Source organism: Lithobates pipiens, unplaced genomic scaffold (genome assembly GCF_037356315.1).
Source record: "Lithobates pipiens isolate NorthernLeopardFrog02 unplaced genomic scaffold, aLitPip1_a1.2 Scaffold_19, whole genome shotgun sequence".
NCBI classification, from domain to species: domain Eukaryota; kingdom Metazoa; phylum Chordata; class Amphibia; order Anura; family Ranidae; genus Lithobates; species Lithobates pipiens.
Genome location: NW_027507764.1, coordinates 244156154 through 244169296, shown reverse-complemented (window position 1 = coordinate 244169296; position 13143 = coordinate 244156154). Strand labels below are relative to the sequence as shown.

The following is a 13143-nucleotide window of genomic DNA, read 5'->3' as shown; positions in this document are numbered from 1 at the left end:
TACTTTTTACAAAACCATGTTCTAGGGAAGAGAAGTCACTACATTGTCTTGATGTGGTGAGAGTGGCCAAGGTCTGTTTAAAGACGACTGCTCAGATCCGGAAGACTGATGTTTTATTTGTGCTGCCAGAAGATCCTAGGAAAGGACAGGCAGCATTGAAATCCACTATTTCTAAGTGGATTTGGCAGGTTATAATTCAGGCTTATGGTTTAAAAAGGTAAGATTCCTTTTCAAGTCAAGGCGCACTCTACCAGAGCAGTTAGTGCTTCTTAGACAGTGCATCACCAGGCCTCCATGGTTCAGATCTGTAAGGCCGCAACTTGGACTTCGGTACATACATTTACCAGGTTTTATCAGGTGGATATAAAAAGGCATGAGGATAGCTCCCTCCCCTCAAATAGCATTGCTATGGGTTGTCCCATATAGTGAATACTATGACTCTGTGTCCCGTGATGTACGACAAAGAAAATAGGAATTTTATAACTGCTTACCTGTAAGATCCTTTTCTTGGAGTACATCACGGGACAAAGAGGTCCCGCCCCTCTTTTGGTATTTGTGTATATTGCTTTACTACAAAAACTGAGGTAGACCTGGTAGGAGGAGGGGTTATATAGGGAGTGAACTTGCTGTCTTGGGTGTGCCAGTGTCCATCACCTGAAGGTGCCTATATACCTATATAGTGGTAATACTATAGCTCTGTGTCCTGTGATGTACTCCAAGAAAAGGATTTTACAGGTAAGTGGTTATAAAAATCATATTTTTGTACTTTTTGTTATATTAAATATCCCATTTTTTTTTTTTTTTTTTTTTTAAAGCAAATGTTTTCCTAGGCCAATATATATTCTACGTATTTTTAGTAATAAAAATCCCAATACGTGTATATTTGTTTGCACAAAAGTTATAGTGTCTACACAAAAGGATAGTTTTATGGCATTTTTATTATTACTATTATTTTTTTACTAGTAATGGTGGTGATCTGCGATTTTTATTGGGAATGTGATATTGTGGCGGATAAATTGGTCACTTTTGACACATTTTTGGGACGGTTGACAATTATACAGTGATCTGTGCTTTAAAAATGTACTGAATACTGTATAAATGTCACTGGCAGGAAAGGGGTTAACACTAGGGGTCGGTCAAGAGGTTAACTGTGTTCCCTAGGTGTGTTCTACTGTAGGGGGGATGGGACTGTCTAGGATAGAGATCGGTGTCCACACTTAATATGAACACACGATCTGTCCTAACTGCCCTGAAAGAACTGGGATTTGTGTGTTTACACACACAGAGCCCAGTTCTTGCTCTTTCACGAGCGATCGCGGGTACCCGGTGTTCATCGCGCCCACCGGGCACTCGCATCGGCTGTGGCCAAAAGGCAAAGCGACTTAAGGTAATGTTGTTTCGCTCAGCCGTGCCATTCTGCCGCAGCAGTGGCTAGCCAGCAAGCAGTTAAATAGTCACTTGAAGCTGAACTCTTTTACATACACTATAGTACCAAAAGTATTAGGACACTTGAACGTTAATGGCATCCCAGTCTTAGTCTGTAGGGTTCAATATTGAGTTGGCCCACCCTTTGCAGCTATAACAGCTTCATCTCTTCTGGAAATACTGCCTACAAGGTTTAGGAGTGTGTCTTTGGGATTGTTTGACCATTATTCCATAAGCGCATTTGTGAGGCCAGGCACTGATGTTAGAGGAGAAGGCCTGGCTCACAGTCTGCGCTCTAATTCAACCCAAAGGTATTCTATCGGGTTGAGTTCAGGACTCTGTGCAGGCCAGTCAAGTTCCTCCAACCCAAACTCGGTCATCTATGTCTTTATGGACCTTGCTTTGTGCACTGGTCCAAATCATTTGGTGGAGCGGGGATTATAGTGTGGGGTTGTTAGGGGTTGGGTTTGGCACCTTCGTTCCAGTGAGAGGGAACTCTTAATGTGTCAGAATACTAATATATTGTGTACAATTTCCTGCTCCCTGCTTTGTGGGAACAGTTTGGAGCTTGTCCTTCCTGTTCCAACATGACTGTGCAGGTGACTTTATTCGCCCCCTTCTTAACTAACCACCAAGCTACTGATTCACTCATCTCTCACCTTGACTCGTACCTCAATAGTTTATCTCTACACAGGCTATCCCTCTTCAGTCTATCATTAATGCTGCTGCCAGACTCATCCACCTTACCAACTGTACAGTGTCTGTCACACTTCTATGCCAATCCCTCCACTACTTTCTGATTGCCCAACAAATAACATTCAGAATGTTAACAACTTACAAAGCTATTCTGTGACCAGCTGCTTCACCAACCTTATTTTAAAATCTCAGCCATACCATCCACTTTCCTCCTCCCAAGATCTCCTGCTTTCTAGCTTCTTCATCAACTCCTCCCATGCACTCATCTAGGAGTTTTCTAGAAGCTCTCTCATCCTCTGGGGCTCCCTCCCCTGTACGGCTTTCTCTGTTTTTAGGTGATCAATGAAAACTCATCTTTTCAGGCAAGCCTATGCTGCCTTTAAGCTAACCACAGAATTTTACTTTCAAGCTTATCCCCACATAGTTAGCTTTTTATATATCTCTTGTCCCTTGGTTTAGATTGTAAACTCTCACGAACAGGGTCTACCTAACAGTCCTGTCTGAAGTTGTATTGAACCTTTACTGTCTCCCTTTATTTCATAAAGCTTTTAACAAACAGTTTGAGACATATAATTCCTGTAACATAATAATAGCAAATTTTTAAAGAGCTCTGTGCTTCTAATATAGTACAGTATATTTAATGCTTCTGTTTTTTTTCTGTCAGACCTCTGAATTAGGTGTCACAGAACATGTGGAAGGAGACCCATGTAAATTTGCACTTTGGATTGGAAGAACGCCAACATCCGATAACAAAATTGTCCTTAAGGTGAGAACAAATGTGAACTGAAAAATGTGTTTTTGTCTTTTTTCTTTTTTTTAATCCTTTATTTTGATTTTCAGCATACAAAGGTCATGATACAGTGATAGAAACACATTATATCAATATCATACCAAAAGGAATGTCCTTCATGAGCCTCTATCTGGGGTTGGGCCAGTTTAACAAGGCAGGAGCATCCGCAAACCCCGGAAAGTTCCACTGGCTAAAGTGGGAGAGTGTTAGGGTGGTAATTGACCACCTATTTAAGTATTTAAGGTCATCTCCACAAAAAAGGTGTGGGGTTGCAAGTCTCAAAATTGGATGATGTTTATGTAGGGTGCAGGGAATTAGAGTACAGCTTGGTACAAACTATGAGAAAATTGGGGAAAAGAAATTCCGTATGAGGCACAATTTTTTTCGTATGGTGTGTACAGAACTTTTTACATCCGATTTAGACTTTCCAAATGAACATTTCTGAAGGGGCAATTTTTTTTTTTTGTATGTGAACAAAACTAACAATTATCGTTTTAAAGGGGTTGTAAAGGTTCGTTTTTTATTTTCTAAATAGGTTCCTTTAAGCTAGTGCATTGTTGGTTCACTTATCTTTTCCTTCGATTTCCCTTCTAAATGTTTTTTTTCTTTGTTTTCTTTGTCTGAATTTCTCACTTCCTGTTCCTCCTCAGTAAGCTGTTATGGATGATTAACCACCACTCGGATGATGGTGTGAAGTTTACTGAGGAGAAACAGGAAGTGAGATATTCAGACAAAGAAAAAAAACATTTAGAAGGGAAATCGAAGGAAAAGGTAAGTGAACTAACAATGCACTAGCTTAACCACTTCCCGACCAGCGCACGACTATGTACGTCGACAGAATGGCACGGGCAGGCATATTGGCGTACAGGTACATCCAATATTCAATGCCGCCCTGCCATCGGGAGCGCGCCGCCGGCGGCGCGCTCCCGCGCTGGTCGGGACCCCCGTGAGTACAGTCGCGGGACCCGCGGACTCGATCGCCGCGGGCATCCCCGCGATCGTCTCACGGAGCGGCCGAATGGAGGAAATGCTGTGTAAACAACATTTCTCTATTCTGCCTAGCAACTAGTGACGCTGATCTCTGCTCCATGTGATTGGAGCAGAGATCAGTGTTCACTAAATGAAAGCCCAACCCCCCCACAGTTAGTAACACACCCCTAGGAACACTTAACCCCTACACTGCCACCCACTGGTTAACCCTTTCACTGCCAGTGTCATTTACACAGGAATCACTGCATTTATATAGCAGTGATTACTGTATAAATGACACTGGTCCCAAAAATGTCCGATGGGTCCCCCACAATGTCGCAGTCACAATAAAAATCGCTGATCGCCGCCATTACTAGTAAAAAAAAAAATAATAAAAAATTATTAATAAAAATGCTATAAAACTATCCCTATTTTGTAAACGCTATAACTTTTGCGCAAACCAATCAATAATCGCTTATTGCGATTTTTTTTTACCAAAAATATGTAGAAGAATACATATCGGCCTAAACTGAGGAAAAAAAATGTTTTTTATATATTTTTGGGGGATATTTATTATAACAAAAAGTAAAAAATAATGCGTTTTTTTTTTCAAAATTGTCGCTCTATTTTTGGTTATAGCGCAAAAAATAAAAACCGCAGGGGTGATCAAATACCACCAAAAGAAAGCTCTATTTGTGGGAAAAAAAAGGACGTCAATTTTGTTTGGGAGCCACGTTGCACAACCACGCAATTGTCAGTTAAAGCGACGCAGTGCCGAATCGCAAAAAGGGGTCTGGTCTTTGACCAGCAAATTGGTCCGGTCTGCAAGTGGTTAAAGGAACCTATGTAGAAAATAAAAAAATGAACCTTTACAACCCCTTTAATGTGTACTGTTTTCGTAAAAAGATCAGATACAAAAGACTGCGCATGATCAGAAACAAACAAAAAAAAAGCCTTTGTCGTACGAGAGATATCATATTTCTCTTCCATCCTCCGTTTGACTTGTTGTGAAACATCAAGGAAAACCGGCGATTGTTCGCCCAATTTTCTTATAGTGTGTACTCACGTTAAAGCAAATTATTTGGGGGGAGGGGTTGACAGGAGGGGGAGCCACACAAGTGCGACAACCAGTTTTTACTGAGAACTTCCAAGCAAAAGTAGTCCAACTCACTAAAACCAATTGGATTTGTATGTCTCATATTTGTTTTTTGATGATAGATAGGTCCTCCATTTATCTAATTTCATCTACTTTGCTTGCTCACATACAAATGGTACAGTAGAGTTGTTCAATTGGGCAGGAATACATAATTTAGCTGCGTTGACTTACATGACTTTTGCAGGCAGTTTGACTGGCTACAACATTGTTTACATGCAATGTGTAAGGAGTGCAATGTGAAAGGATTAACATACAGGAAATTAATGGCTTGCTTTTTAGGGGTCTAAATGTAAAACATTATTTATATATATATATATATATATATATATATATATATATATATATATATATATATATATATATATATATATATATATATATATATATATATATATATATATTTTTTTTTTTTACTTTCTGCTATAAAACATTCCCAATTAAAAAATAAATAAAAAATCACAATTATTTATCAGTTTAGGCCAATATGTATTCTACATATTTTTGGATAAAAAAATTATTTATTATTATACAGGATTTATATAGAGGCAACAGTTTACACAGCGCTTTACAATGTATAGGGGGGGGGACACAATTACAGTACAGTTCAATACAAAAGGTACAGGAGGGGCCCTGCTCATAGAGCTTACATTCTAAAGGGAGGGGGTGGTGGTACAAAAGCCAATAGCTGCAGAGAATGATTTGATGGGGATTGCTTGGGGACAGTTGTTAGGTGGGTGTGGGATAGGCTTCCCTGAGTAAATTTGTTTTCAAGGATCTCCTAAAGGTGGACAGGGTAGGGGCTGATTGGACAGACTGGGGCAGGGAGTTCAGGAGGATGGGAGAGGCCCTGGAGAAGCCTTGAAGGCAAGCATGGAAGGAGGTAACAAGGGAGCTAGAAAGCAGGAGGTCCTGGGAGGAGCGGAGGGGACGATTTGGGTGATATCTGCAGATGAGGTTGGTGATGTAGATGGGGGGCCATGTTGTGGATGGCTTTGTATGTTATGACTAGCATTTTGAATTTTACACAGTGGGGTAGGGGAAGCCAGTGAAGGGATTGGCAGAGAGGGCGGCAGTCACAAATTGATTAGTGAGGTGTATTAGTCTAGCAGTAGCATTCATAATAGACTGAAGGGGGGATAGCCTGCTTAAGAGTAGGCCATTAAGTAGAGAGTTGCAGTAGTCTAGGTGGGAAATAATCAAGGAGTGAATGAGTTGCTTTGTGGTGTCATTAGTCAGGAAGAATTGAATTCTGGAGATATTGCGGAGTTGAAGGCGGCAGGATTTAGCCAGTGATTGGATATGGGGGCTGAAGGAGAGGTCAGCATCAAGGATTACACCCAGAACCCTGGCATGTGTGCAGGGACCAATGGTTGTGTTTTTGATGGTGAAGTCACGGGGGGGGGGGGGGGAGGTATTGTGAAGATATTGTGAAGGAGGAAATATAACAGGCTCAGAAAGATTAAGTTTGCGGCAGTGGTGTGACATCCATACTGATATGTCATTCAGTACGTTTGAGATCTGATCTGTGAGGAGATCGAGGGGTTGAGTTGAGGAGTGGAGAGGGTGTCGTCAGCATAGAGGTGGTATTGAAAACCATCGGAGGTTGTCAGCTGACCCAGGGAAGTGGTATAGAGCGAGAATAGAAGGGGCCCAAGGACAGAACCTAGGGGTACCCCAACAGAAAGAGGAAGGGGAGAGGAGGAGATGGAGTTGTAAGTGACACTGAAAGATGGGTAGAAGGAAAACCAGGATAAAGCAGAATCACGGAGGCCAAGGGAGTGTAATTTGCTGAGGAGGAGCAGGTGATCAACTGTGTCAAAGGCAGCAGAGAGGTCTAAAACTATGAGTATGGAGTAGAGGCCGTTGGATTTAGCAGTGACTAGGTCATTGGTGAGTTTTAGTAGGGCAGTTTCAGTAGAATGTTGTGGGTGGAAATCAGACTGTAGGGGTCGAGAAGGTTGTTGTCCATGAAGTAGCGACTCATTCAGTCATGGACAAGGCCTTCGATGAGCTTGGAGGCAAATGGGAGCAGGGAGATGTATCTTAAGTTATTCAAACATGTGGGGTCTAGTGAGGGTTTTTTGAGTATGAGGGTAACCAGTTTGTTTGAGCAGGGAAGGAAAGGTGCCAGAAGAGAGGGAGAAGTTGAAGATGTGGGTTAGGGAGTTGAGGATAGAGTGGGAAGGTGGTCGCGGTAATTGTGAGGGGACAGGGTCCAGGGAACAGGTAGTGAGGTGGGCCATGGAGAGGAGTTTATCAAATTCATCTGTGGTAACAGGGCAAAAAGAGGAGAGTATTGAGTGTTGTGTTGGTCCTGGTGTGTTGGGTAGGGGAGAAAGTTGAATGTTGGATATCTCCTTGCGTATTGTGTCGATTTTGCTATTGAAATGGTTGGCAATCTGTTGAGCGGTAAGCAAGTTGGGGGGTGAAGTAAGGAATTAAGGGTATAAAAGAGTTGACGAGGTTTGGATGATAGGTTTTTGATGAGGGTGTTGTAATAGGTTTGTTTAGCAGTGTGGAGGCAGGAGTTGTATTTGAGAAGGGCAGATGTGTAGAGGGTAAAGTCTTGCAGGGACTTAGATTTACAGCTGTGTCTCTTGAGACTTCTGGTGTCGTCTGTTTGCCAGGGTTGTGGCAGATGGGGCCTGGTTCTGCGTGTAGAAAGAGGAGCAAGTACGTCTAGGGAGGATGACAGTGTGTTGTAGATGGAAGTGGTTAGGTCTGGGCAGGACAGGGGTGCGATTTTGTCATAAAGGCCATCAGCAGCAGAGTGAAGAAGGGAAGGGTTGAGGTTGCAAGGGTTTCTGCGGGTAGTGGTTTGTGGGTTGGCAGCATGGTATGTAGGAGACGAGAGAGGGAAACGGATAAGGTTGTGATCAGAGAGAGGAAAGGGTGTGTTAGAGAGATTGCAGGGAGTGCAACGATGGGAGAATACGAGGTCGAGAGTGTTACCGTTGGAGTGAGTGGTGGTTTGTGTCCATTGTGTTAGGTTAAAAGAGGAGGTTAAGTTGAGTAGTTTAGAAGTGGTAGCAGTATTAACATTAATTGGAATGTTAGTCACCTAAGATGATGGCCGGCACTTCAGATGAGAGAAAATAGGGTAGCCATGCAGAGAAGTCATCCAGAAAGCATGACACTGGTCCAGGAGGTCGATAAATAACTGCGACCCTCAGACAAACTGGAGAGAAAAGACAAATGCAGTGCATTTCAAAAGAGCAGGGGGAAAGAGGGAGTTGTGGGAAGTGCCTGGAAGGTGCATTGTGGGGAGAGAAGTCTGACACCACCTCCTTATCGTCCACTGGGTCTGGTGGAGGGAATCCAAAGGACTCCACTGTGGGACAGGGCAACTGCAGAGGTAGTGTCAAATTCCTGGATCCAGGTTGCAGTTATAGCAAATAGATTAAGGGATTTGGAGAGGAAAACGTCATTGACAGAGCCTAGTTTGTTGAAGACTGAGAGGGCATTCCAGAGGGCACATGAAAGAGGGGGGCCGAGTTGTGGAATCAGGGGAATTGAGATGAGAAGGTGGGCGTTAGGACTGTTGGATGAGGTAGACAATTTTGGGGGTGGGAATTGGGTATGGGAGGACCGGGGTTTGGTGCAATGTCCCCAGACATTAGGAGGGTGGTAAGGCCGGGAGTGGGATTTATAGGAGGGCAGATGCTGTGGTGGTATGGACGTGGTTGATACTATGTGGGCTTAGAATGAGCAGGAGGTGGTAAGTGGAGTGATATTGAGTGGGCAGAAGAGAGGGAGATATGTACAGACTGGGGGCTGGAGATGGGGGATAAAGAAATGAGAGTTTGAGGAGAGAGGACGTTTTAACAAACATTAGTGTGAGCATGTTGGAGGGTGGGGAGAGGGGAATAGAAGGAAGGCTGAGGTAAGTTAGAGTATTAAGAGGAACTTCCTGCCAAATAGCAGTGGAACAATAATGTCTGTACTTACTTTTTTGTAGCAGTGCCCTAGTCGAAGTGCCAAGCACTTGTTGCCGGCGTGACACTTTGTGCAAGGAGTGACCAGGCTAAGCTCTCGCCAGCCATCCCAAGAAATGAACTACGTTTATACTGGGAAGGTGTGGGGGGATGATTCAAAATTATTAAATTAGAAGCTGATAAAACCAGGCGTGTGTGTGTGGGGTGTGTTTACAACTGGCCTGGACAGAGTGCAGTGCAAGAGGGAACAACAGAATAAGGTGAAATGTTTGATCTTGTTCAGGGCAGCATAATACAATATAAGTGGCACTTTCAAAAACAAATATAGACAGTAGTTTCAAATTCTTAGTAAGGCAGAATTAAAGTTCAGTTAGGCAATGTAGTCAAGTGTTTGAGTGGAGTCTTTGCAGTTACCAGAGGGTATGAAGAGGAGTCAGGTGGGAAAATCACAGACAGGTAGAGAGATTTTGTGTTGCAGGGAAGATCAGTGCAGTTACCTGAAGGAGTAGAGCAGAGACGGCATGGTGAGGGGTGAAGATGACAGGTGGTCTTGTTAGAAGAAGTGCCCATGTACAAGTGCCAAACACTTGTTTCCGACGTGACACTTTGTGCACCAGCCTAAACCCTTGCCTGAAAATAACCCAATAAGCGTATATTGATTGGTTTGCGCAAAAGTTATAGCGTCTACAAAATAGGGGATAGACTTATTTATTTATTTTTATTTTTACTAGTAATGGTGGTGCTCAGCAATTTTTATTGGGACTGCGACATTGCGGTGGACAGATCAGACACCTAGCTGACATTTTTGACACTTTTTGGGAACCAGTGAGATTAATTACAGTGATCAGTGCTAAAAATACACACTGAAATCGTACTAGTGGCACTGGAAGGGAAGGGGTTAACATTGGGGGCGATCAAGGAGTTAACTGTGTGGGGGGATGGGCTGCCTGGGACAACACACAGATCCGTCTTCCTGCATAGCAGAAAGACGAGATGTCTGTGTGATCCCCTGCCAGAACGGAGATCTGCCTTGTTTACTATGGCAGATCCCCGTTCTGTCTCCACGGGGGAACAATCACGGGTGGCCAGGGGACAAGGCCCACAGATCACTGTGTATATGCCTGACACCTACTACGATTTGTGCAAACGAGCCAACCTGCCGCAGTATAACTGCAGTGGCTGGTTGGCAAGCAGTTAAAGTAAAATCCTGTTTAGCATGTTGGCATCTATTATTATTACAATAATATAGTCATGTAAAAGTATGAGATGCACCGAATGCAAATTTTGTTGCCGAAACCGAAAATGCAGGATGCATTTGGCTGAAAACCGAAATTTACAGTTTTTAGTGCTAGTTCACCAGATGCAGTTCCATGCACTTTTTTCCGTACAAGTGCTAGTTCACACCAGATGCAACTCTATGCGCTTTTTTTCTGCACAATTGCTAAGTCACACCAGATGCAGTTCCGTGTGCTTTTTCTGCACTAAAAAAGTGTTTTTCATATATTCCAATGGCTCTAGTTCACACCAGTGCAGTCAGTTTCCAGTGCTAAAAAAAAGTAGAGCATGCTGCATTTTTTCTGCACAGAACTGTACTGGAACATTTCAAATTGTATCAAAAATGCAACTGCATTGGAACTGGGTGTAGTGTAAACTGTAAGCAAAAACTGATCTGGAACGTATCCGGGGTGCATTTTTGTGGCGTGACCTGGCAGCAATAATGCATGCACAGTGATTTCCATGTATTCCAATGGCTCTAGTTCACACCAATGCAGTCAGTTCCAGGCATGTTCTGCACCAGAAACTGACCAGAAACTGACCTGGAACTGACTGCATTGGCGTGAACTAGAAACATTGGAATACATGAAAAACATTGTGCATGCATTTTTAGTGCAGAAAAAAAAGCACATGGAACTGCATCTGGTGTGAACTGGCCCTTAACCACTTCCTGCCCACCCCATTGCGGATTGATGTCCCCAGTGTGGTTCCATTATGCTGACTGGGTGTTATATGACGTCCAGAAGGATAAGCCACTCATGCGCAACGCATCGCCGATCGTGGTAAGGAGCCTATGATGTAGGCTCTATACCACATGATCAGCTGTGACCAATCACAGCTGATCACATTGTTAACAAGGATTGTGCTTTGGACCATTATCACGCTGAAAGATCCAGATCAAGCACGCGTATGCCCAGGCCCAGAAACGGCAAAGAAAAGCCCAAACTAATAGCATTTCCACCACCATGCTTTACAGTTGGTATAAGGCTCTTTCAGTTTGCACCAAACATGTCTCATCTTACTATAGCCAAGCAACTCTAGCTATGATTTATCAGTGCATTGTTCCAAAAGGTCTGGTCTTTCCATTCATTGATTCTGAAGGACTGGTCTTTATTTGTATGTTCAAATTGTATTCAACATTTAACCCTTTTGCTTTTGGGTCCTGCTATCAACTTTTAACCTCAGGTGGTCCAGACCGTTTTCTGCTAAGATTATGATTATGATAGAGGGCGAAATGTTTATTGAAACCATATTTTCACAAAAATATACAAAAAATCCTTCTAAATCTAAACCCATCCAGGCATTCAACCACCACTTTGGATTACTGTAAAATATGTGTTTTGGCAAAATCTAACTGAGCTGTGATGCTAACTCATAAGGTCACTGCCCCTCATACAGAGACTGTACAATCAGCTTGATGTTGTTTGATAATTCTGCCTGCCACTGCATGCACGCCAGAGCCCATTACATATTTTTGCCCTGTACCACCACACACTCTACCAACCTCTTAATCACTTCAATACTGTGCACTATCGCTCCCTTCCTTCCCAGACCATTTTTCAGCTTTCTGCACTCTTGCATTTTCAATGACAATTGCGCGGTCATGCTACACTCTACCCAAATGAAATTTTTATCATTTTGTTCACACAAATAGAGCTTTATTTTGGTGGTATTTATTTTAGACTCTGTTTAAAAATTTTTGCGATATAAGCGAAAAAAGAAAGGAAATTAAAAAAATATATATTTTCTTCTTTCTATTTTAAAAGAAATCCAATAAAATCCAATTTTGTCATAAATTTAAGCCAAGTGTATTCTGCTACATGCTTCTGTTAACATTTTTTCCGTTAACTGTATAATAATTGGTTTGTGTGATCACGGATATATGTACACAAATGATCATGTACAGATGTGCGCAGGTGATCACGGCCATATGTGTGCAGATAATCATTGGGCCATGTGATTTTAGTGGAACATATGTGGGGGACATGTGTTTTTTTTTATTTGGGGACGTGTTTTGGGGCATTGTGTTTTACACTTTGTGTTTACACTAGGTTGGTGATCAGTGAGTAAAAAGCTGTAAAAAAAAAAAAGCACATACTCACTGATCACCAGCCTGCTGCAGCGATCTGCCCTCTTTTCCTCACCGACAACTTCCGTGTGAGGAGAGGCGCGCCGATTTCCTCGCAACCAGCTCTTTGTTTACATCACATGAAGGCTGTGATTGGACATGGATGTGATCAGGAGGACCAATCACAGAGCCCTCCTGCCGACCGGAAATGCGCCGCGTCCGGGTGACACAAGCGCATCACGATCGGGCCCCTGCGTGGGCATGCATGCAAGCTTTCCCCCTCCTTCTGAAGGGCGTTTCTGAACATCCAGTCAGGAGAGAGCACTCACCCAGCCGTATTTGTACATTGGCCAGGTTGGAAGTGGTTAAAATGGTGGACCAAATCTTGAGCCACTTTAACCTGGGAATATTTGTGATTTTGTTGACTGTTATTAAGGATGTCATCTCTCTGAGGATGACATCCTTAATAACATTCAGCAAAGTCACATATATTCCCAGGTTAAAGTGGTCACCCATCCCGGCTCCTATTCCCCCCAGTATATTGCTGAATATATCCTTCTTTCGGTTACTCCTCAGAAATAAGAGTTTTGAATGAACCTCATTCTGTGTCCGCACATCTCTCGGATTAAATCACTGGTACAATGACCACACTTGATTCAGTGTATACTGAGCACATATAGGGTAATAGGTTTCTATTAACCACTGTGAGACGTTGAAGTGCCATGTGGTGATGGCATACTGTACCCTGGTACCCAGCTCTAGGCAAGAGCTTAGCTCTATTTTTATAGTGGTTCCCCTTTTTCTAATGCAGCATTCTTTTGTGTGTAGT

The 13143-nt window shown here is 42.8% G+C and overlaps 1 protein-coding gene across 5 annotated transcripts in view; it reads left to right on the top strand.

Annotated features, from left to right (window-relative positions):
- Nucleotides 1–13143, top strand: part of TRIO (trio Rho guanine nucleotide exchange factor) — a 751422-nt gene that overhangs the window by 383917 nt on the left and 354362 nt on the right. For all 5 annotated transcript variants that reach the window (XR_013277581.1, XM_077491869.1, XM_077491868.1 and 2 more), the window contains exon 25: nucleotides 2786–2887. Coding sequence is in view for 4 of the 5 variants with exons in the window: in XM_077491869.1 (XP_077347995.1) it covers nucleotides 2786–2887 (102 nt within the window). In the remaining variant the exon portion in view is untranslated. The remainder of the gene's footprint in view (nucleotides 1–2785; nucleotides 2888–13143) is intronic.